The sequence below is a fragment of the Cibotium barometz genome, chromosome 57 (assembly GCF_041138505.1).
Source record: "Cibotium barometz isolate CiBa-2024 chromosome 57, ASM4113850v1, whole genome shotgun sequence".
In the NCBI taxonomy this organism is placed as follows: domain Eukaryota; kingdom Viridiplantae; phylum Streptophyta; class Polypodiopsida; order Cyatheales; family Cibotiaceae; genus Cibotium; species Cibotium barometz.
In genome coordinates, this window is record NC_141102.1 from 40,599,659 (window position 1) to 40,623,335 (window position 23,677).

The 23,677-nt window shown below is 46.1% G+C and overlaps 1 protein-coding gene across 4 annotated transcripts in view; it reads left to right on the plus strand.

Moving 5' to 3' along the window:
• Positions 1–23,677, plus strand: part of LOC147606752 (uncharacterized) — a 110,070-nt gene that overhangs the window by 35,136 nt on the left and 51,257 nt on the right. For 3 of the 4 annotated variants that reach the window (XM_086791647.1, XM_086791649.1, XM_086791648.1), the window contains 7 exons: positions 1,298–1,320; positions 1,404–1,510; positions 1,740–1,791; positions 1,972–2,059; positions 8,664–8,754; positions 8,857–8,895; positions 9,038–9,105. In XM_086791647.1, coding sequence (XP_086647773.1) covers positions 1,298–1,320; positions 1,404–1,510; positions 1,740–1,791; positions 1,972–2,059; positions 8,664–8,754; positions 8,857–8,895; positions 9,038–9,105 — 468 coding nt within the window. Of the gene's footprint in view, positions 1–355; positions 1,321–1,403; positions 1,511–1,739; positions 1,792–1,971; positions 2,060–8,663; positions 8,755–8,856; positions 8,896–9,037; positions 9,106–23,677 lie in introns of all 4 variants that reach the window. The other variant, XM_086791650.1, reaches the window with a different exon arrangement.

Consider the following 23,677-nt stretch of genomic DNA (forward strand, 5'->3'; position numbering starts at 1 on the left):
AATCCTCCAACTCACATGCCTGTCTTGCCTCTAGGGGTCCTCTAAGGACAAAATAATCGGGGTGTGGTCAGAAAATGAAGTGCCTGCCAAAATACCAATCATACCCCCTCGGCTGCAAGCCCACTCATGAACATAAAATCTGTCAAGTCTAGAGAGATTGGGCCCGGTGCTCCTCCTATCTGATCTCCTAGGGCTATGCCCAAACTCTGGAAGATGCCAAGGGTCCTGTCCCTTGACTGCAAGAATCATCTCCTCCAAGGCTGAGTACTCTGCTCCTGAAATTGTGGCTGTGCTACCCCCAAGTCTGTCCTCTGTTGCCTCTATCATGTTAAAGTCACCGCCCAAGCACCAAAAGTCAGCCTGAGGGGATAGTAATGGTAATCCATTGTGCACGCCCTGGGACAATGACTCCTGAGCCAGTCTCACTGTCGGCAGCAGCTGCTCACTTACAGATATACAAACCCCTCCCTGCATCCTTGAGGGGCCGAAGGATGGGGACCAGATAGTGTGACTCCTGCCTGGAAGAATCTTCCCGCATCTGTGGGTGCGCCCCTATGAGAGATGATGCTCCTGGAGGAAAAGCTCTTCTTTGTCCTTCATTGTGTTGGGGTTACATGCCTGCACTCTAGTGGGCAGGCCACTTGATCTGTGATCCTCATCCCCTGAAAAGCGTGCCATTCGTATCTGTTGCGATGCCGAAAACATTGATGCACCCTGTTGTCCACTTTGTTTGGCCCAGTGAGTCCAAGTTTGGGAATGTTTGTTCCCGAGTTCTTCGGCTCTCTCAGCATGTTGTGGGTTTGTTGCAACCAGTCTAGCTGCAGTATGTTGTAGGTTTGTATCCTCTGTCCTCTTCTTTGTCCCTCATTGTGTTGGGGTGACATGCCTGCACTCTAGTCGTCAGGCCACTTGATCTGTGATCCTCATCCCCTGAAAAGCATGCCTCTGGTAACTGTGATGTCGAAAAACATAGATGCACCATGTTTTCCATTTTGTTTGGCCCAGTGAGTTAACTTCGGGAACGTTTATTGTTTGCTAATTGTTTGGCTCTCTCAGCATGTTGTGGGTTTGTTGCAAGCAGTCTCAATTTTTCTAAAACCCGAGTGTGTTGTGCTGTGCTAAATCCCTTGGGTGCATGCATCCCAGTCTTGACACTGTATCTGGGCTGATTTGATGTGCCATGCATAAACGTGGAAAAAATTATGTTAATTTGATTATGTCAATTTGTGTATCATGTTAAGCAAATATTTTCAGTTGATATCTTTGAAGTCTGACAACATTTTCTTGTATGAAACAGACTACGAGATGTGAAACAGCTTGGTAAGTCTCCCCCTCTGGTTCAACCTCCTTCTATCTCCCGAATTTCGAAGTTCCAGCATGAAGTCATTTTCTGTTCTTGGCAGGATTGTGTTATATGGTGTTTCCAGGTGCAGTGCACACTAGATTTGAACATTCACTAGGTGTATATTGGATTGCCGGGCAGGCCATGCAGCGTATTTCTCAGTATCAGGTACAGTTGATCCCATCAGATGCTTAAAAAGTTGTAGGGAGGTCACCAAAGCAGACATTTCAAGTTTGCATTACCTTGTGAAGCTTTGATTAGCAAGAAGTTATCATGATAGAGGATCACTGGAGCATACCAGCTAAACAATCATGCCTTTTAGTTTCTGCATTACCTTGTTAAGCTTTGATAAATCAAATCTTGATCATGGGTGGGAATGCTGTATGTCTAAAACTAGGGAGAAGAACTTGGCATTGAGCCCTCCGACATCATTACAGTCAAGCTGGCAGGTTTTGTCTTGATACATACCTCAAAATTCACTTTTCAAATTCAGTGGCATATACCCATGGGCTTGTTTTTGGGGAATTATCACGTCTTTATGAGCTTGTGTTGTTTTTCATTTTACATCATTACTAGACCTCATGTGTTGTGTTTTCATGCCTAATTTTTGGGTAATGCCTCAACGGCAGGGCTTCTTCATGATGTGGGCCATGGTCCATTCAGCCATGTTTTTGAAAACGAGTTTCTTCCACGAGTGTTACCTGCTGGATCGAAGTGGTAAATTCTATTCATACGTATAAATTCTATTCATACGTATAAATTGCTTGAAGTTAAAAAAAAAAAAAGAGTTCCTTCCATGACTGTTTCCTGCTGGATTGAAGTGGCTTTTGTTGCTTCAGTTCTTAGACAATCAGTTGTCTTCATAATTACACTATTTTCATCAGTTTGGTGTCCTTCCTGATGTAGATCTAGTTTGACCACAAAGCTGAGCTTAGAACAAACCTTAATTCAGATACTTTGGTCCAAGGTCAAATGTTGTGAAATTAAGGTTTTGAGGTACCTGCTGCACTAGGGTTGTGTCTGCAACAATTCCTGAACCATTTGCAAACATCGCAGCATCACTTCAAGCATGTTTACAGGCAATTCAGGTACTTGCTGCACTAGGGTGGGCTATTCTTGTACAGGACTACGTAGTTAGTAACCTTCTGTATGGGCACTGAGCATGCAGGACAAGTCCCTAGTTGCCATTTGTAGGTCTAGATCGTAGGGCTAGGTGTCGGTGTGTTTTCCTGCACACTAATACAACCCACTTGGAATATTCCATTGTTCAAGTGTCCAAGCAGCTTATTAGGCCAAGAGCCGGGCACTCATTGACACGTGTCAAGGGCATAGTTGCATTCTGTACTCGTACTCAACCTCATGATCCGTACAGCGATTTGCATACTGCACGTGTACAGTGGAACATTTCGTATGTGGTACAAAATGCGCAAGCTTCTATATAAGTTTTGAAGTTTCTATTTGTCCTAGGTCTTATCAAGCTGCTCCCATGCCTTATCCATGCATCCCATAGGCTTTCCCTTGTAGCCTATACATATTATGTGTACACAATTGTTTTCAAACTACTAAATTTTATTATTATTTAAACTATAAATAAAGTGGCGTACTTAACTTACTTTATCTTATCAGTACTTTCCTATGGTACTCTCTCCAAAGTTGAGAATTTCCTTGCAAAGAGACCTTATCAAGATTCTTACTTCGGAGGACAAGAAGGCTGTGAGGCCCGCGATGTCTTGTGGGCTATATTCAAACCCACTTGGAGGTGGGGACATCGGGGTTCCATCCGACATGATTTGGAGCATCATCTCTCTTTATGAGTCAGTTACAAGATGGGTGAGAGCCCCAACAGGGATGTCACAAGAGATCTCTAGTACTATTGGGGTGAAACAGGGCTGCCCAGCATGGTTTGTTGTAGGATGTCCCTCACTCACATTATACACCCCCTAGACTGAGGATTGACACCAGTTGGGAGGCTGTTGCTAGTATTACAGCATGGTAGATCTGGAGAGCTAGATGCACGGAGGTTCTTGAGGGTGTCCAAATTTTTGAGTCTCATCGCATTAGCACTATATGGGGTTATAGCATCCATACTCTCATGGCTACTTGGGCTCGTATTCGGGGGTCATCTCGTTCTAGGTAGGCAAAGCGCGTTGTATTTATGGAGGAGTGGGACCATGATATTATCTTTTCCTCTAGTCCCACAGGTCTATCATGGCACCATGATGCTCCTCAGTGGTTGAGATCACCTTACATATTGGGGTGATTCTATTCTATTCCTGCTTGTAGCCGTGATCGTTGTATGCCTTTGTCATACTTAATAGAAGTCTCTTTCCTAGGGAAAAAAAACAGGGCTGCCCTTTATCACCCACTCTCTTTGGCCTTTATATTGATGAGATCTTAAGCTTCACTGATAAATTAGGCAGGCCAGGCACTTCACTTGCAGGCATATCCTACTCTACGCAAATGACATTGTGCTCATATCAGATCTGCTGAGGGGGCTTCAGAGACACCTGGATGCTTTACAGGTTTCTATACACAATGAGATCTCACTTTTAACCTTGGTAAAACCAAGGTCATGGTTTTCAACACCTCCGGCTCCTACAGGTCCAGATTGAGCTTCACGTATAGGGGAGCCCTAGTGGAGATTGTCCCGTCATACGTGTACTTGGGAGCTACTTTTACTGGCCCCTGCTTTACCATGACCACAGCCACACACACTAGAGTGACACGGAGATATGCAGCTTTGGTCCTATTTGAGTGATAGTGCTTCTGGGTCCATTTACAGGAGCCCAAGGCGAAAGGTTAGCTGCCATCCCCTTTTCTCTAGCTCTCCCATGAGGACGTCGATCGGACTATCCGGTTCGACCTCCTTAGCCTCCATATATACTTAGGAGCTCCCATCGAAGATGTACTTCTACAGAGGTCATTTCCTCAGGCTCACAGAGCATGGGCTTCATCCAGCAGCCATGCTACGTGGGTATTCACATGTCATGTGCCATGCGGATCGTGATTGGCCAGCTACGGGTATCCACCCACTGCTTATGGAGACATAGCGAGCAGAGCGCATATTCAGAGATGGAGAGTTCATATAGAGACCTTAGGAGGAGAGTATCTGCAAATTATGCCACCCAGAGAGCACTATACTTGTCATTGCCCAGTGTACTATGAGATCCGCGAGAAGTACTAGTGTCTCTTCCGTGAGGGTTTCGGCCCATTATCCAGGATCATGGACTTCTCAACCAGTGCTGCCTCTTGGGACTCTTCCTACTGGAGCTTTGTAGACACCGAGATACACTCCTAAGGGAGTGTCGGCCATAGCCACCACCCCTCCTTCCTCGCCAATTGACCATCACCAGTTTCTCCCTGGCCCAAAGGAGAGGATATTGGCATAGTGGATCCCGCGGGTCCACCACAGGATACCTCAGCTCCGCCCCGTCCCAGAGGAGTCACTTTGGAATGGGCTTGTGTGCTTCGACGTACTTGACATCCCCAACCCACAGGACACCATCCACAATCGTCCCAGAGTCTAGATCCTAGACATGCTCCACCACCATCACACCACCTTCCCATGTACTGTGACAAAGGGGATCTCTCGGCCATGCTCGACATACTTGAGAGAGGTGTACCCTCTACTGGGGGATGATGTGCCCCACATGCTTCATATTCTCATGTACTCCATGATGAGAGTCTCTTGCACCAGCGCTTATACAATGTACGTACCCATGATGATCATTGTATCAACCTCAACTCTTAGAGAGCTATGTTATTTGTACTTCTTTTGTTTTTCTCTTCCATGATGAGACATACCATGGATAGCATTGTATCAACCTCAACTCTTAGAGAGCTATGTTATTTGTACTTCTTTTGTTTTTCTCTTCCATGATGAGACATACCATGGATAGCATTGTATCCCTTTGGTCGCATAGACCCATAGGGTCTTTAGGAGACGTTTAATATAACTTTCTTTCTTTCTTTCTTCCTTAGAAGCTCTTGGGCTTGTTTCACTCGCTTCCTTTCCAACATTAGGTTGGGATCAGTTTCTTGGGGAGATCACTTGCCCTTTCCCCAAGTCAGGTAGCTTCGGGGGGTTTTGCAGTACTTTGGGAACTAGGTGCGGTAGCTTTTATGAGGACACTCGGCAGCACTATGTGGGCCCTTGCATAGAGGAGGTGGCCTGCATGACATGTTATCGAGGTCTCTCGCACTCTATTGCACCATTGCTTCGAACAAGGAGGCATAATCTATGGTTGGAGCTTGTTTTGGATACCCTATGGATCATACTACCCGTATGGGCTGTGCTCCTTATTTTACTCATAGCTCTCCTGTTCAAGGTTGTTTGAATTCGTAGGTAGAGTCACTGAGTAGTGTTGTACTGGTGTGGTTCTTGGAGGAATGGGTTGGGATGGTACCGGAGGTAGGTATCGTGGCAGTGTATACATACTTTTCGGTAAGGGGTTATGGTAGGTGGGCACTACAGCCGGTGTCTGTTGAGAAGTGGCTATTGAGGTTGGCAAGACTAAGGGTTCCCTTGGTGTTGGTGGGAGCATCTTTTGTGGTGCCTTGGTACCAACAATGAGCTGTATCATGGTTCATGTGGCGCTAGCAATGAGCACAAAATTATTGTGGTCTTGGCCTTAGCAATGGACACTTTGTGCTTGTATGGTTTCGGCAAAAAATTGTGCACTAGACCATATCTCTTCATGGAAATAAGTGAGGGTATTTATGGAACTAGCTGGCTTGGCCTTGCGGTTCCCCTTGGGGTTGGCCGTGCCAATGCTGGTCTAATTGGTTGAGTAGACCGTTTGCTAACTCATCCATGCTCATGTCCTTAACTAGAACCCTTTCTGGTGGTGGTTGGGCTCCCTTAGCTGTTGTTGGACAGTGCGTCCCCTATCTCTTGGTTGGGGTGGATGACTTCTACATCGTGCAAGATAATCTACTAGGTCCACTGCCACGTGCAAGATAGTCTACTAGGTCCACTGCCACGTGGCAACACTCATCAAAGATGAAGATGCAGTGTCTAGGCATGTAGAGATGGTCATGAAGCCTCTTGCTTTTGAGACCGATCATGAATTGGTCGATGAGCGATAGGTCATCCAACCTTTCTTGAATTGCATCTCATATGGAGATTCTTGGCTTTGGCAATGCAGTCCCGATGGTATTCTCCTTTGTATTGCTTGAGGTTGTAGATTTGAGCTATGAGATTCATGAATTGGTTGATGCGCGATAGGTCATCCAACCTTTCTCTAGGACTGCATCTCATATGGCCTATGGCAATGTAGGCCCGAATGGTTTCTCGTTCCTTCTGCTTGAGGTTATAGATTTGAGTGATGAGGCTCCATTTTGGTTTCATTGGGTGAGAATTCCACGATAAAAGTGTGTCTAAAGACCTCATAAGTGGCCCTTTCAAGTAGATTTAATGTCCTAAACCACTGGCGTGCTATGCCTTCAAGGCAAAGTCCGAATGAGCAAATCTTGGTGGGATCATCAATTCTTCCCATGGTGTTGCAAAATTGATCGATCTTCTCTAGGTATTGAATGGGATCTCCGGCTCCATCAAGGTTGGTCATCCACCTTGAGATGTGGATTTGGCTAGACCTGGGTCTCTGGGTACTACATTCATGGCAACTCCCCTTCCCATTTCAAATGACATCCTTAGCATGTCTTCTTCATATTCACGTGGTGGTGGGACATAGGGAAAGATTATGCATAACCTTATGTCTCTGGTTAGGAGTTTCAAGACACACGAGATTGGCCTGTACGGTTTCCATCCCGAGATGACGTGGAGGAGCTCCATCCTAGTAGTCTCCCAAGAAGCGTTGATGCCATCTGCCATGATCTAAATGTCTCCCGCTATCTGAGTGTGATACATTGCCTGGCCATGTAAAGTCTCAGTCACGGCCTCATCGTCCCAAACCGTCCTTGGAGCCATTTTCTCGGGGGGGAGGGGAAAACAACCGCTCCAATGTTGGAAGGGGTGGGCCGTAGACTCAGAGGGATATTAGATCCTCAGGGAACTCTCCCGCCACCATTGGAAGACAATGGAGAAGGTGTAGTCCACTTGGTTGCCCTTGAGAAGGGAAGACCCCTTGCCCCGGGTTGGGGGGGGGTGCGCACTTTTCTGTGTCCAAGAAACCATCTTGTGTGCCTAGACCAAGCTTCACACGCTATATCTTTTGTACTGGATAATCCCTCATTCCCAAAGCTTGTACATTCCAAATATTTAGACTTCTTGGAGTCCACCAGACCCCTTCCATACTGGAAATGTTGGGGCTGGCGGGCAAAAAGGGACAGAAAGGCAGGAAGGAGGCGGGGAGGGCTAAGGCGTAGGCGGAAAGGAGGGAGGGCAAGGCTGTGGCGCGAAGGAGGCTGGATGTCGAGGCTGAGGCGGCGGTGTGGGCCGGAAGGGGGCGATGAAGGGGGGAGGCATAGGTGCTTCGAGTGTGCAAGAGGGAGGGGGGACGAGAAGACGGAGGGGGGCGACAGTTGAGTGCCAGGGGAGCTCTTGAAGGCCTGTTGATGGCCAGGGTATTATGAGATATGAGGGAGATTTCATTGCCTCTTTTGGGAAGGGTTTGGGCCACTGGCATGGGTGATGTTTCCATGGCTCAGTATATCCATGGTACCATTGTATTACTTATGGTCTCATAGACCCTTGGAGTCTTGAATAGACGTTAATTTCACTTTCTTTCTTTCTTTCTTTCTCTTTGATCCATACAAGACGTTGCCGAGAGATCCATCACTGATTTCTTCATGGCACGAGTATCCACAACCCCACATTGACACCGCTGTATCAACATCAGCTCATACCAGCCATACACGGGCCATATTCGCGTCCTGGAGGAGTCCCAAGTGGGCAGGCCTACTCCATCCTACATGTGAGGGCCCCCAACCCAGAGCACCAAGGATCTCCACCACACAGAGATGGATCCATGAGATTCTCCGACGACATGACATGCCCTCATCATAGCCACATCTACCATTAGGAGGCTTATATAGTCATGTTGCAGTTTTCAGTTTTCAGGTTCTTTTTTAGTTTTTCCATGGTACTGTATACCCGTGCTATCATTGTACTATTCATGGTCTCATGCCCTTCGGGTCTTTTTTAGATGTAAATATATCTTTCTCCCTTTCTTCTTCCTCTCTCTTCATTAATTTGTTGCATTTTCCTAATCATGCCTTGTTCATCTTTCCTTTTGCTATGCATATAAATGAGGTGCATGTGATAACAGTCAGTAACAAACGGGGAATCTGTATTAAAAATGTTTCTCTTTTTAACTGTTATAATTGTTTTTGATGTTTGAAATTCTGATTGTCAAATCAGGACTCATGAACAGATGTCTAGAAAAATGGTGGACTACATCGTGGATGAACATAATATTGATATTGATTTGGGAGACCTCAAAAGAGTCAAGGTTAGTTTTTCCACATGAGGGAGGGAAGGAGGGGAAGGAAGGGGGGTGTGTGCGTGTGCGGGGAGGTACTGCAGATACTTACAATGCATTTTTTGTGATCAGGATATGATTTCTGCAAGCTCTTACCTTTCTGCTACCCAGGTTCAACTTCCTTTCTTTAATGAGAATTGTAGGTTACCGAGTGTTGTCAATATTCTTTAAATCGTTGAACTAAAGGTTAAGAGTCTTTACTGCCCCTTTATTTGTACCATTTTTATATGCTATTTTTTCCCTTTATTTTTAGGGTTTATGTGAAAAACGCTTTCTCTTTGACATCGTCGCAAATGGTCGCAACGGGATTGATGTCGACAAGTAAGTTTGTTTCTGGCAAACATGCTATCTGCCTTATTTACAAATTGAAATTTAAGTCTGCTTAATTTCTAGGTCTTTAGTTTGCTATTATTGTGATCTCAATTTTGTGGAACTCATATAGAAACTTTATTTGGGCAAGAATTTTTTCTGCAGTCCTCCATAGTGGGTGTTGGCTTGCTAAATCATCAAGCACCGTCTTGGCTACTCTGCAGCTGAATCTTGCTAGGGTTAGATTATTGAACATAAAGAAAATGGTGTTTGATATGTGGAGTCTTGAATCTGTCCTATTTATGATTTTATCTCATCGAGAAAAAGGTTTATTTCCAAGTTTTATCCTCATTTCAGGGCTAATGCAAAATTCCCCTATATTACTGTTTGATGCTTGCCCTGTATATTTTTTGGAAATCCTTAAGAGAGACAGAAAAGCATTTCTACCTTCACTTTCTTGCCATCACGTGTTTTGGGCGATGTTTCAGAAGCCAAATTTTGAAACCCTTTCATTTCAGTTGTTTTTTTGGAAATCATTTCGTTCATGGTGACATGAAGGGGCTGTTTCCTAGCCAAGAACGCAGAAACACTTTTTCTGTTTAGTCATTGTCGGGAGGCTGGGAAAAGAAGAAATGCCTCTATAGCTACCTACCCAGCAGTCTTGGAAGACACAACAAACACAAGGGGCACCACCAGCACAATGCCGGAAACAGAAATCTCTCAAAACACCACACAGAGATACCTCTAAAAACCCTGTATTCCACACAGAGATACCTCTAAAAACCCTGTATTCCACAAGATAATGAAAACCCACACACTTATCCACAAATAATACAAAAAGAAGATCCCTTTTTCACAAATCAACTGGCTCCACTCGGCTTCCTTCACTCCCTTCGGCCATGGCTCTCCTTTTACAGCACCTTCACAATCCAAAGCTTCTAAAAAGAAAAACTTTCAAACTCTCCACTTCGTTGCCAGCTTGCTGTCCTGTATGTTCAGCAGCCCTCGCCTCTGCTCTCCTTGTTTCCCAACCCGAGGCTCTCTCCCATCTCTTTCTTCACCTTTGCTCTGCTCAACGACCCAGGAGACCTTTCTCTCTGTTCACAAGGCAGCTATATCCCTTCACCTTGTTGCTGTACTCCAGCCAGGCTGTTTTTTCCACAAGGTGGCTCCACGCTACACTCCCCAGTGCCCTTGACGATCCTGCTGGGGATTAGCCCTTGTACCCAAGGCGGCTAACTGCATTTTGCCTTCGAGGCCTCTCACTGCAGTATCACCGGCCACACCTTCTTTGCCTCTAGCTTTGCACAGCCACCCAAGGGGCCCGTAACAAGGCGGCTAACTTCCTTGCTTCTCTCCACACTCGTCTCTGTCTCTGCTCAACGACCCAGCTAGGCGATTACCCTTCTCCACACGGCAACTCCTTGAGATGGCTCCCTAGCACCTGCAGTAAAAGCAGCCACTCACCTCTCACAGTGTTGGCTCTCTCATGATCACACCAGGGGCCCCATGGTCGGCGCCTGTAGCCAGCTTCTACAGCCACTCAGCCCTGCAGCTCTTCGCACCAAGGTGGCCACTCCTCACAAAAGGCGTCGGCTCTGTCCGCTCCAGGCTCCGCTGCTCTTTCCCACAGGCGGCACCCTCTTCGCCAGCCCGTCTCGCTTCGACCTGCGCACTCAGCTGCACTTGCAACTGCACATCGCTCTTCCTCTGTTATGCCAACACCTCACAGGCGGCCTCCCAGCACGCTCCAATCTTCGCTACAGGCCTCTCACTCTGATTCACCACTTCTGGACCCTGGCGGTTTTTTTCTAGGCGACCATCTTCTCTGGCTCCCCGTCTCTGCAGCAAGCGGTCCTCTTTTTCTAGGCAGCCCTCACCTACAAGGCGGCCATCTCTCCTCGCTTCACGCCTTCGCCACCTTCTAGACGTCGACTTGGCAGCCAATAAGGCCTTCCACATGGCCTACAAGTTGGCCATGCTATTTAATGTATATATATATTTTTATTATTTTCCAAAGCCTCACTAATGGCTACCACAAAAAGGGCTCCTTGCTCCTTAAGCTTCCGATCATCACGCCGCACCCGCAACTTTTCCTAAACAATGCTGCCCACAACCATAATCATCAGCATCATCACTAAAACACGGCCATTTCAAACCTGAAGACCTTCCAAACTCGCATCTAGAGTAATTAATATTTTGCTGGCGTCCCTTGTAGATTTCAATATTTACAGTCGAAATTGGGCCCTCTCCACATAAACCAGCATATGTACATCCATTTCCACCAGAGGCTCATCAAAGCCCCAATCATTGACATCCTCATGCTCTTCCACCTCTTGTTTACACATATCCAAGACACCCTCTTGACAAATAGAAAGCTCATACAATAAAAACTTCAAGTCTCTAGCAGCTGCTCCAAAGAAAAATGCATGCACTAACTCACTCCAAAGCCATTCAATCTGTACACTTGCCAGGGCATTCAGGGCAAAGTTTTATTGCACACCACGCATCCCATATGTACACGGACTCAAAACACCTTTACAGAATTTTGCCTGACAGTCATCATCTCTGTTTCATTTTCTCATTTTTCGAGTCTCCTCTCAAGATAATTTTCCCCATTTAGTGATGCTTTCCCTCCCTATCTCCTCCAAATTATGATTTCACAGTTTCTCCTTGATTTCTCTCAAGTTTTTTTCTCATTTTGTATTTTGCCTATATTTATGATGCACAGAGACAACATAATTGTTTCAATCACCTCACAAGTTAGACAAACTTTTGATGGCAAGGCAAATCAAACATATTTGGTCCCTCTGAATGGGCTCTTGATGTGATGGTGCCTTTGCTAGGTTTGTCAAGAAGTCTAGAGGCTCATTGCTAAGTTGAGACGTATGAGGCTGTCCCAAACTTGATGGAATGGTCGTATGCTTTGGCAATGTGGTGTGAACAGTTTGCACTTCCGTACGAGAATAATCTTCGACCAAGGGTGGGTGGCTTGAGGCAAGAGGATCTAGCTTTTCCAACAGAATCCTCTCCACAGGATCTATAACCGGCAACGTGCCCGTTGACACTGAAGGTGACCCTCCTTAGCACCCAAGGTTTGTAGAGTTGAGATGCACACATTCATAGGAGAGAGGATACTTACTAGGTCTTGCCTTTTTGAAAGGTGTCTTATTTCCTTTTGAGTGCTTCCTTTCCGCCTCTTCTGGCTATCCTTCTTTCTACCTGTCTCTTCCGCCCGCCCCGCTTCTTCCCTGCCAGCCTGTTCTGCCCACTTTCAATTTCTTCACCAGCCTGTTCCCGTCATCCTGACCCTCTTCGTCCCCCCGAGCCCTATCCTCCTCGCCCCTTCGTCATGTGTTTTCAGATTTCGTGTAGGCTCTTTCTTCAGCAAGTTGTCGGTGTCTACTTTTTGTCTTCTTACCTCCAGGAGGACTCCATGGCAGCCGTTCTGTCATCCCCGACCGAGGCTGCTGCCCCTTGCCTTTCCTTTTTTAAGCGGATCTCTAGCTCCTCTTGCTGCAACTGTCGCCTCCTTGGAGGCCTCCACCCTGGTCTGCAAGATTGTAGGTAGCCGCCTGGCGCGTGGACAGCTTAGGAATCTTTTGTAGGCAAGCCTCATTGGTGAGCGTGGTAAGATTTCTTATATTTATCCTTTGGGGCGTGGTTACTACCAGGTCTACCGTCAGTCCAAGAGCCCCCCGTCCCCCCGTCCATCCCCAACTCAGCTCCTCATCAGGGAGGGAGGGGGGGATCTTAGCATCGGGTCCCGGCCCTTGAGGATCTCGGTGTAGGAGAATGGCAGGCCTCTGGTTGGAGGTGGAACCACCGTCGGACCTCTAGAGCAGAGCGGCGCCGTCTGGCAGGCCTCTAGAGGATACCGTTTTGTTAGAGAACCGTTGTGAGCACTTGTCATTGCGCCCCCCCCTCCCCTCAAGATAATTTTCCCCATTTAGTGATGCTTTCCCTCCCTATCTCCTCCAAATTATGATTTCACGCTAGTTTCTCCTTGATTTCTCTCAAATTCTTTCCTCATTTTGTATTTGCCTATATTTATGATGCACAGAGACAACATAATTGTTTTAAACACCTCACAAGTTAGACAAACTTTTGATGGCAAGGCAAATCAAACATATTTGGTCCCTCTGAATGGGCTCTTGATGTGATGGTGCCTTTGCTAGGTTTGTCAAGAAGTCTAGAGGCTCATTGCTAAGTTGAGACGTATGAAGCTGTCCCAAACTTGATGGAATGGTCGTATGCTTTGGCAATGTGGTGTGAACAGTTTGCACTTCCGTACGAGAATAATCTTCGACCAACGGTGGGTGAAACCGGCCTCTGATAAAAACCAAAGTGCGGTAGACAAGCAGTCACCCGTCCACTTGTAGTCTAGATATGAAAACAAAACAGATTGGAGCTAGAGTGCCCAAATCTGAAAACAAGGCGACACCTATTGGCCCCAAAGCTTGGCGCCCCTTGCGGTATTTCTTTATTCAATTCCAAAAATATGAATGGCTGAGTACAACAAAAATAAGCCAAGAGATTACACCTGTATGTCCAATCTGACGGCCCACAATACCTCTTAGCACAGAGGATCCACGTACACAGATCTGTGTCTCAAAATAACACACTGTGCCTCCCTCTGATCAGCCAAGACCACTAAGCAGGGCAGCCATGAGCATACATCTGGCATAACTCAAGCACATGATTCAACATCTCAGCTCATACATACTTTTTCTGTCCAAACTCTGTCTCAACCCTTGTCAATCTGCCATACCCCTCCTCTCACAAGGAGCCAGATAGCTCATATCTGTAACAGACATCAAGCAGTAGAAAGAGAGATAGATGAACAGATGAGGAGCTTACCAAAATCAGCTCGTGAATCAGCACTGGAGGAAGCAACGGTACCAATCTGTACTTGCAGGCACTTGTTTCCACAACCCTGCTTCACACGCATGCACGTACTTGTCTGTACCCTCCTCCTTGTGTTCACTTCTATGCTGTCTTTGACTATACAGATCTGAAAAACAGTCCCGTACCCGTCTGTACTACCTCGGGATACGTGCCAGGAGTTGTACTTGCAAACGCCGCCTGCTGTCTACACTTGTACTCGCCTGAACCTGCGCATCCAGACCTGTCCAGCGCCGCCTACTGCAGTTCAGTCCAGCGCCGCCAGCAGTACAACTGTGCCTGAACTGTCCATACACTGTACGGCAGTCATACAGTGCTGTACCTGCAGTGTACTTGTCTGCACAGCCTGTACAGAGCGTGTGCGCAGCCTGTCCAGCAGAGAGATAGACCCGCAGCAGCTCCTGAGCGTAGCCTGGACCAAGAGAGAACCTGCAGCCTGTCCGTACAAGGCTGTACGGCTGGTTTGCACACAGAAAACAGCAGCAAAACAGAAAATCTGCAGTCGACTCTTCCTCTTCAGCTTTTCCACGCATGAGAACCCACAAGAGTGCTCCACGACTCTTTTTCCCAAAAGCTAGAGAGAGGGGGAGGAGAGAGAAGCACACACTTCAAAAGTGGAGTGGCCTCCTCCCCATAATAATCCTAGGGCCCCCAAACTTTAAAAGTCCCTAGGGGCCACTAAGGCCTAGGGGCAACTTTAATAAACATTAGAAGTTTAATGTTCTAGTTCCCCCCCTTCACACCTAGGGATGTCCACACATCATTGACTCTGTCCGGGCACCCCCCATGTGAATCATTCAATATTTTCACTCTGCAACCACCATGCCCACACTTGTGCTGTTCCATTTTCACAGGGCCATGACATACCCCCCTCTTGAAAAATGGCAAGCGTCCTCGATTGCATTCTGGTGATGCATCAAAATATCCAAAGTGAAATATACAATATGGCAAGATCAGCGTCCCAATCTCTCTAAGCCATGCACATGTATCAACATTCACTACAAACCAATGGCATAGTAATAGTCCAAGTTGTATACCACTGTGAACCATACATATCCATAAAATTCCATGTGACTAGTACACATATATCATAGAAGTCCCATAAACAGATGTACTGTCAGCCTCAGTACCTTCGGGTGAGATAAAAACTGCACCAAGCGACCTCTAGATGTCATCTAAGCCTGTCTGTATCAAGGGAGTGGAGGTGCTACCCCCCCTCTTGAGCATCAGGTAATGCTCCAGACCCATGCTCTGCTGAACCTGAATGAGCCACAACAAGAGTCGGCTCTAACTCAAAGGCATCGAGATAAAGCTGCAAAACCTGAGGTGAATCTGTTAAGTCACCTTCCTTCATCCACTTCGCATCCATCGGTGAGTAGTTCTTGAACTTCACAAGATAGCGACGGGAAACTTTACCTCGTACCTTCCTTTCTTTATGTGCCAGTATCTGCTTTGGAATCAGAACCTCATCAAGTTCCTCAACTTCCGGCTGAGCCTCATCTGATACATCCTCAGGCACATCCCCACGGAAAGGTCTAAGGAGACTCACGTGAAAAGCATTGTGAATCCTCCAGTGATCTGGTAACTTCAAACGATAGGTTACCTCACCAATCTTTTCCAAAACCTGAAAAGGCCCATAATAACGCATGCTCAATTTAGGGAATAAGCGCTCTTTTACCCTTCATCTTCTTGAGTCTAGCCTTTTCAAAGCGCAAAAGAACCCAATCACCCAATGCAAACTGTAAATCACGTCTGTGACGGTCTGCGGCTTTCTTTTGCTTCTGCTGACCAACTTAACTCTCCGATAAGCTTCATCCAAACTTTCCACATACTGATCAGCCTCAAAGATCTTATCCTTTGTATGCAAAATGGGTGGTACCTTCTTCCCTCCTTCCACTATCTCAAAAGGCGCCTTGCCTATCGAGGTATGTACAGTGTTGTTATATGCAAACTCCACCAAAGGAAGATATTTTTCCCATTGTTGCTTGTGCTCTGACACATAACACTTGAGAATATCCAACACTGTCGAGTTAGCCTCCCAAGGTCTATCTGGAATAGGTAAAGGCTGTAATAACCCTGGTGTCTTCTGACGGTCAAACTTTACCTTCTGACATACGATGCATTGCCTCACAAAGGCATCTAACATCTCTTCTCAAGGTTGGCCAATAAAAGAAAGTCTCCACTGCTTTGACCATGGCATCAATACCTCTATGACCTGCATACGGTGGAGCATGACTTTCAATCATAACCTTCAGTCGCAATGGCCTGGTAACACACAGTCTGCCATGCATCAATAAAAACGCATCTCTGAGAGTATAATGCTCATGCCGCTGACCCTCAGACATCTGATCATACAACCTTTCAAAGTCCTCATCATGGGCATACTGCTCTTTCATTTCATCAAGCTCATGATGATAAGCAAGTGAAACTGCAGAGACCTGTGGCTTGCGTGACAAAGCATCTGCCACTACATTCTTTTTGCCTTCCACATGCACAATCTGGAAGTGAAACATTGACAAAAAGTTTGCCCAACGCATATGCTTCTCTGAAAGCTTAGTCTGCGTGAGGAAATAACGCAAGGTTTTATGATCTGTTTGTACAGTGAAATCAGCCCCAAGCAAGTAGTGTTTCCATGTAGAAAGAGCGTGAAATACAGCCAACATCTCTTTCTCATAAACCTGTAAATGCTTCTCGGCATCTTGCAATATTCTACTCTCATAGGCTATGACATGTCCCTCTTGCATGAGAACTACACCAATGCTACTTCCACATGCATCACACTGGACAACAAAAGCCTTTCGGAGGTCCGGTAACACCAATACTGGGTCGGAAGTAAGCTTTTCTTTGAGCTTTTTGAATGCTGTAATTTCCCGATCAGCCCATCTAAACGGAGTTGCCTTCTTCGTCAAAGCATGAAGAGGCGAAGCAATTTCAGCAAAGTGCCGTATGTGACGCCTGTAATAGGAACACAATCCTAGAAAGCTGCGTACATCATGCACGGTCCTCAAAGCTGGCCAATTAAGTATTGCTTCCACCTTTGCTGGATCCATACGGACTCCATGCGCAGACACAATATGCCCCAAGAAATGTATCCCCTGCAAAAAGAACTCACTCTTCTTGCCATTAACCACCAACCTATGGTTTCTGAGTTCTGTAACACAATGGCCAAATGCCTTCTATGCTCTTCCTCAGTTTGTGAATGCACAATCATATCATCAAAGAATGTGTCCACAAACTCTCTATGAGGCTTGAAAATCCTGTCCATCATTTTGTTAAATGTGGCAGGCGCATTTGTCAAACCAAAGGGCATAACCAAGAACTCATACAACCCAAACGTGGTTTGGAATGCTGTCTTATGCACATCCTCGGGTCTAATGCGTATCTGATGATACCCGCTTTTCAAGTCAATACGACTAAAGACTGTGGAGCCCTGTAAGCGGTCCAAGATGTCATCGATCCTCGGTATGGGGAATCGATTCTTGATGGTATTCTTGTTCAGCGCCCTGTAATCAATACACATGCGCCACGAACCATCCTTCTTCTGCACTAAGAGCACAGGTGAGCAAAAGGGTGATGAGCTAGGTTGTTTCAACCCTTTATTCAAAAGCTCCTGCACGTGACTCATAATCTCTTCCTGTTGGGCTGCACTAACACGGTACGGCGGTCTATTCCGTGGAGTACTACCAGGAATTAGATCTATGGCGTGATCTTTTGGCCTAACATAGACAAATTAGACATAGACTCATCATCCTGTGCACCCTTTACATAAATCAAGTACGCAGAAAGATGCTTTTTCATTACTGATGAAATCGCCAAAGCGGATACAATAGGAACAGATTCCCCTTTGAGTTTTACATCCAATACATGTTCTTTCCCTCTATGAGTCAGAGTGATTTTCCTATTGTAAGTATCCACCACCGCATGTACTCTGTGGCACCATGGCATCCCCAAGAAAACATCACAGCCATCAAGTGGCATGATAAAGAACTCTTCGTTGTCCACATAACCCTGTAAATGAAGCCGAAGCTTCCCAATGATAGGAGTAACGGGTTCTGCATACCGTGGACAAGCCATATTAGCCTCATGTAACGGCCCCATCTGCTCTGCGCGAATCCCCAATCGGCCAGCCAAATCTGGTGAAATGAAGTTGGCTCTAGCACCTGTGTCAAAGAAGATCAAGGCATTCTGATTTCTCACTTTGCCCCATGCCCTGCAAAACTCTGTAGCGTCACCACCTGGCTGTTCCCCTACAAGATCAGGAACTAAGCCTGCAGAAGGCTTTTGTTTCTTTGGCTTGGGCTCTCCTTTATTGTCAGAGTCCTTTTGGGACTTTCTTTTGGGACAATTGAATGACATATGCCCCTCTTCAGTACAGTAAAAACACTTATGAGCATCTCTCAAAACCTGTCTTTCCTCAGAAGTCCTCTTGGGCATTGGCAACTTCTTATACTTCGTCTCTGAAGACCCTTTAGCATCACGAGAAGCATGCCCAAATTTTTCAGCTTTCTTGCTCAATTTCTTACTGCCTTTAAACCCAGATGAACCACCAGTGAGTAACGCATTAGCTGTCATGGCATTTTCAATCATCTGTGACATGTTTGTTACTCTTGTCTTTATACAATAATCTCACACCTCTTTGGGCAGCCGACAACAATACTTCTCTACCTGCGCAGATAATGGCACCGCACAATAAGAAGTCACTGGGAGTAATGCTTCCCAAAACTTCTTGTTATAATCCTCCAAACTATCACACTTTGAAGCATCCAACTTGTGCCATGCGGTCATAACATCCACCTCAAATGTTGATGTGAGCCATACGGAAGAGAAAACCTGTTTACATTGGACCCATGTAGTGGGTGCTTTGCCCTGCAAAAGAAGAGTAGACCACCACTGCAAAGCATTGCCCTTGAGAAAAGTGGCAGCTTTCCTCACCTTAGAGGACTCCGTGTAATTGCCACCAGAAAAAGCAGCACCAAACTGCTGTAAAAAGGTAAGTGCTTTAAGTTTATCCTTGGCCCCACTGAATGTGTCAAACTTCAATGCAGCTCCCCTTCCTTGTAATCCTTCGCCTTTCCCATAGGCGTTAGATTATCATATGGAAGTGGTTTCGCAAGATTGCTGCCCCCAACATTCATGCCCATCATTGGGTCAACATTTCCCATTCCCACACCAGGCATACCATACATTCCAGCCATGTTTCCAAACATTCCGTTATGCATACCTGGCTGCATACCACCAAACATATTGCCTTGCATCCTAGGTTGCATGCCTCCAAACATATTTCCTTGCATACCGGACTGCATACCACCATACATGTTCCCCTGCATACCAGGCTGAAAATTAGCTCCAAAAGGCCCGTGCATACCCATGCCTCCCTGAGGGTAACCCCCAGTCATAGATTAGAACACCGAGCCACCACCAAAATAACCTGGATGCATGTTCTGCTGAGGAATAGGTGGCTGTCCATAGAAGGAACTCTGAGAGTTTGCTCCATAAGCATGCTGCATGTTCGGAAACTGGCCAAAAGATGGTTCCTGTGGGATGGCACCACTATGACCTTGCGGAAGATTCTTAGAACGAACCTTCTTCTTCTTTTTCTCGGGCTCTGTGCGGGATCTCATAAATTCAGCAAATCTCTCACTCTGTGTGAGCTGCATAAAAGTTTCCATAACACCAGCCAAACGATCTTTGAACCGAGCATCATCATCCTCTTTACCATGCACATCTTCTGGCTGTGTTACATCCTCATAAGGCTCAACATCTGCAGCCTGTTCTCCTGCAAAAATATCCTCAGATACATCTCTCTCAGGAGAAGTCTCTTGCTCTTCTTCTTCATGATAGAAGTACCCATCCTCTGTATCAGACATGTTTGCTGAATTTTCAGCGATGGCTTTCTTCAAAGCAACCACGAGCTCACCCCCTTCAGAAAGTTGATGATTGGTCCCAGGGACGGAACCTTGAAACCGGCGTCTGATAAAAACCAGAGTGCGGTAGACTAGCAGTCACCCGTACACTTGTACTCTAGATATGAAAACAAAACAGATTGGAGCTAGAGTGCCCAAATCTGAAAACAAGGCGACACCTGTTGGCCCCAAAGCTTGGCGCTCCTTGTGGTATTTCTTTATTCAATTCCAAAAATATGAATGGCTGAGTACAACAAAAATCAGCCAAGAGATTACACCTGTATGTGCAATCTGACTGCCCACAATACCTCTTAGCACAGAGGATCCACGTACACAGATCTGTGTGTCAAAATAACACACTGTGCCTCCCTCTGATCAGCCAAGACCACTAAGCAGGGCAGCCATGAGCATACATCTGGCATAACTCAAGCACATGATTCAACATCTCAGCTCATACATACATGTACTGTCCTGAACCTGCGCAGTCAGACCTGTCCAGCACCGCCTATTGCAGTTCAGTCCAGCGCCGCCAGCAGTACAACTGTACTTGAATTGTCCATACACTGTACGGCAGTCGTACAGTGCTGTTCCTGCAGTATACTTGTCTGCACAGCCTGTACAGAGCCTTTGCGCAGCCTGTCCAGCAAAGAGATAGACCCGCAGCAGCTCCTGAGCGTAGCCTGGACCAAGAGAGAACCTGCAGCCTGTCCGTACAAGGCTGTACGGCTGGTTTGCACAGAGAAAACAGCAGCAAAACAGAAAATCTGCAGTCGACTCTTCCTGTTCAGCTTTTCCACGCATGAGAACCCACAAGAGTGCTCCACGACTCTTTTTCCCAAAAGCTAGAGAGAGGGGGAGGAGAGAGAAGCGCACACTCCAAAAGTGGAGTGGCCTCCTCCCCATAATAATCCTAGGGCCCCCAAACTTTAAAAGTCCCTAGGGGCCACTAAGGCCTAGGGGCAACTTTAATAAACATTAGAAGTTTAATGTTCTAGTTCCCCCCCTTCACACCTAGGGATGTCCACACATCATTGACTCTGTCCGGGCACCCCCCATGTGAATCATTCAATATTCCGACTCTGCAACCATCAAGCCCACACTTGTGCTGTTCCATTTTCACAGGGCCATGACATACCCCCCTCTTGAAAAATGGCAAGCGTCCTCGATTGCATTCTGGTGATGCATCAAAATATCCAAAGTGAAATATACAATATGGCAAGATCAGCGTCCCAATCTCTCTAAGCCATGCACATGTATCAACATTCACTACAAACCAATGGCATAGTAATAGTCCAAGTTGTATACCACTGTGAACCATACATATCCACAAAATTCCATGTGACTAGTACACATATATCATAGAAGTCCCATAAACAGATGTACTGTCAGCCTTAGTCCCTTCGGGTGAGATAAAAACTGCACCAAGCGACCTCTAGATGTCATCTGAGCCTGTCTGTATCAAGGGAGTGGAGGTGCTACCCCCCCTCTTGAGCATCAGGTAATGCTCCAGACCCATGCTCTGCTGAACCTGAATGAGCCACAACAAGAGTCGGCTCTAACTCAAGGCATCGAGATAAAGCTGCAAAACCTGAGGTGAATCTGTTAAGTCACCTTCCTCCATCCACTTTGCATCCATCGGTGAGTAGTTCTTGAACTTCACAAGATAGCGACGGGAAACTTTACCTCGTACCTTCCTTTCTTTATGTGCCAGTATCTGCTCTGGAATCAGAACCTCATCAAGTTCCTCAACTTCCGGCTGAGCCTCATCTGATACATCCTCAGGCACATCCCCACGGAAAGGTCTAAGGAGACTCACGTGAAAAGCATTGTGAATCCTCCAGTGATCTGGTAACTTCAAACGATAGGTTACCTCACCAATCTTTTCCAAAACCGAAAAAGGCCCATAATAACGCATGCTCAATTTAGGGAATAAGCGCTCTTTACCCTTCATCTTCTTGAGTCTAGCCTTTTCAAAGCGCAAAAGAACCCAATCACCCAATGCAAACTGTAAATCACGTCTGTGACGGTCTGCGGCTTTCTTTTGCTTCTGCTGAGTTTTCTGGAGGGCCAACTTAACTCTCCGATAAGCTTCATCCAAACTTTCCACATACTGATCAGCCTCAAAGATCTTATCCTTTGTATGCAAAATGGGTGGTACCTTCTTCCCTCCTTCCACTATCTCAAAAGGCGCCTTGCCTGTCGAGGTATGTACAGTGTTGTTATATGCAAACTCCATTAAAGGAAGATATTTTCCCCATTGTTGCTTGTGCTCTGACACATAACACTTGACAAGATCAAACACTATCGAGTTAGCCTCTTCTGACTGAATTTCTGTCTGTGGATGAAATGACGATGAAAACTTGAGAGTTGTACCTATGTTGTCAAATAACCCTCTCCAGAACAAACTTGTCATCCGTGGATCACGGTCACTAATGATAGACGTAGGCAATCCATGATACTTGAAGATGTTCGCCATGAACAACTTCACCATATGATCCACTTTGATCGTCTTATGCACGGGAATGAAATGTGCCTGCTTACTGAACCTGCATATGATAGTCCAGATGCCATCATTTCCCGTTTGTGTCCGTGGAAGATCACATATAAAATCCATGGCAATGCTCTCCCAAGGTCTATCTGGAATAGGTAAAGGCTGTAATAACGCTAGTGTCTTCTGACGGTCAAACTTTACCTTCTGACATACGATGCATTGCCTCACAAAGGCATCAACATCTCTTCTCAAGGTTGGCCAATAAAAGAAAGTCTCCACTACTTTGACTGTGGCGTCAATACCTCTATGACCTGCATACGGTGGAGCATGACTTTGAATCATAACCTTGAGTCGCAATGGCCTGGTAACACACAGTCTGCCATGCATCAATAAAAACCCATCTCTGAGAGTATAATGCTCATGCCGTTGACCCTCAGACATCTGATCATACAACCTTTCAAAGTCCTCATCATGGGCATACTGCTCTTTCATTTCATCAAGCTCATGATGATAAGCAAGTGAAACTGCAGAGACCTGTGGCTTGCGTGACAAAGCATCTGCCACTACATTCTTTTTGCCTTCCACATGCACAATCTGGAAGTGAAACATTGACAAAAAGTTTGCCCAACGCATATGCTTCTCTGAAAGCTTAGTCTGCGTGAGGAAATAACGCAAGGTTTGATGATCTGTTTGTACAGTGAAATCAGCCCCAAGCAAGTAGTGTTTCCATGTAGAAAGAGCGTGAAATACAGCCAACATCTCTTTCTCATAAACCTGTAAATGCTTCTCGGCATCTTGCAATATTCTACTCTCATAGGCTATGACATGTCCCTCTTGCATGAGAACTGCACCAATGCTACTTCCACATGCATCACACTGGACAACAAAAGCCTTTCGGAGGTCCGGTAACACCAATACTGGGTCCGAAGTAAGCTTTTCTTTGAGCTTTTTGAATGCTGTAATTTCCTGATCTAAACGGAGTTGCCTTCTTCGTCAAAGCATGAAGAGGCGAAGCAATTTCAGCAAAGTGCCGTATGTAATGCCTGTAATAGGAACACAATCCTAGAAAGCTGCGTACATCATGCACGGTCCTCAAAGCTGGCCAATTAAGTATTGCTTCCACCTTTGCTGGATCCATACGGACTCCATGCGCAGACACAATATGCCCCAAGAAATGTATCTCCTGCAAAAAGAACTCACTCTTCTTGCCATTAACCACCAACCTATGGTTTCTGAGTTCTGCAAACACAATGGCCAAATGCCTTCTATGCTCTTCCTCAGTTTG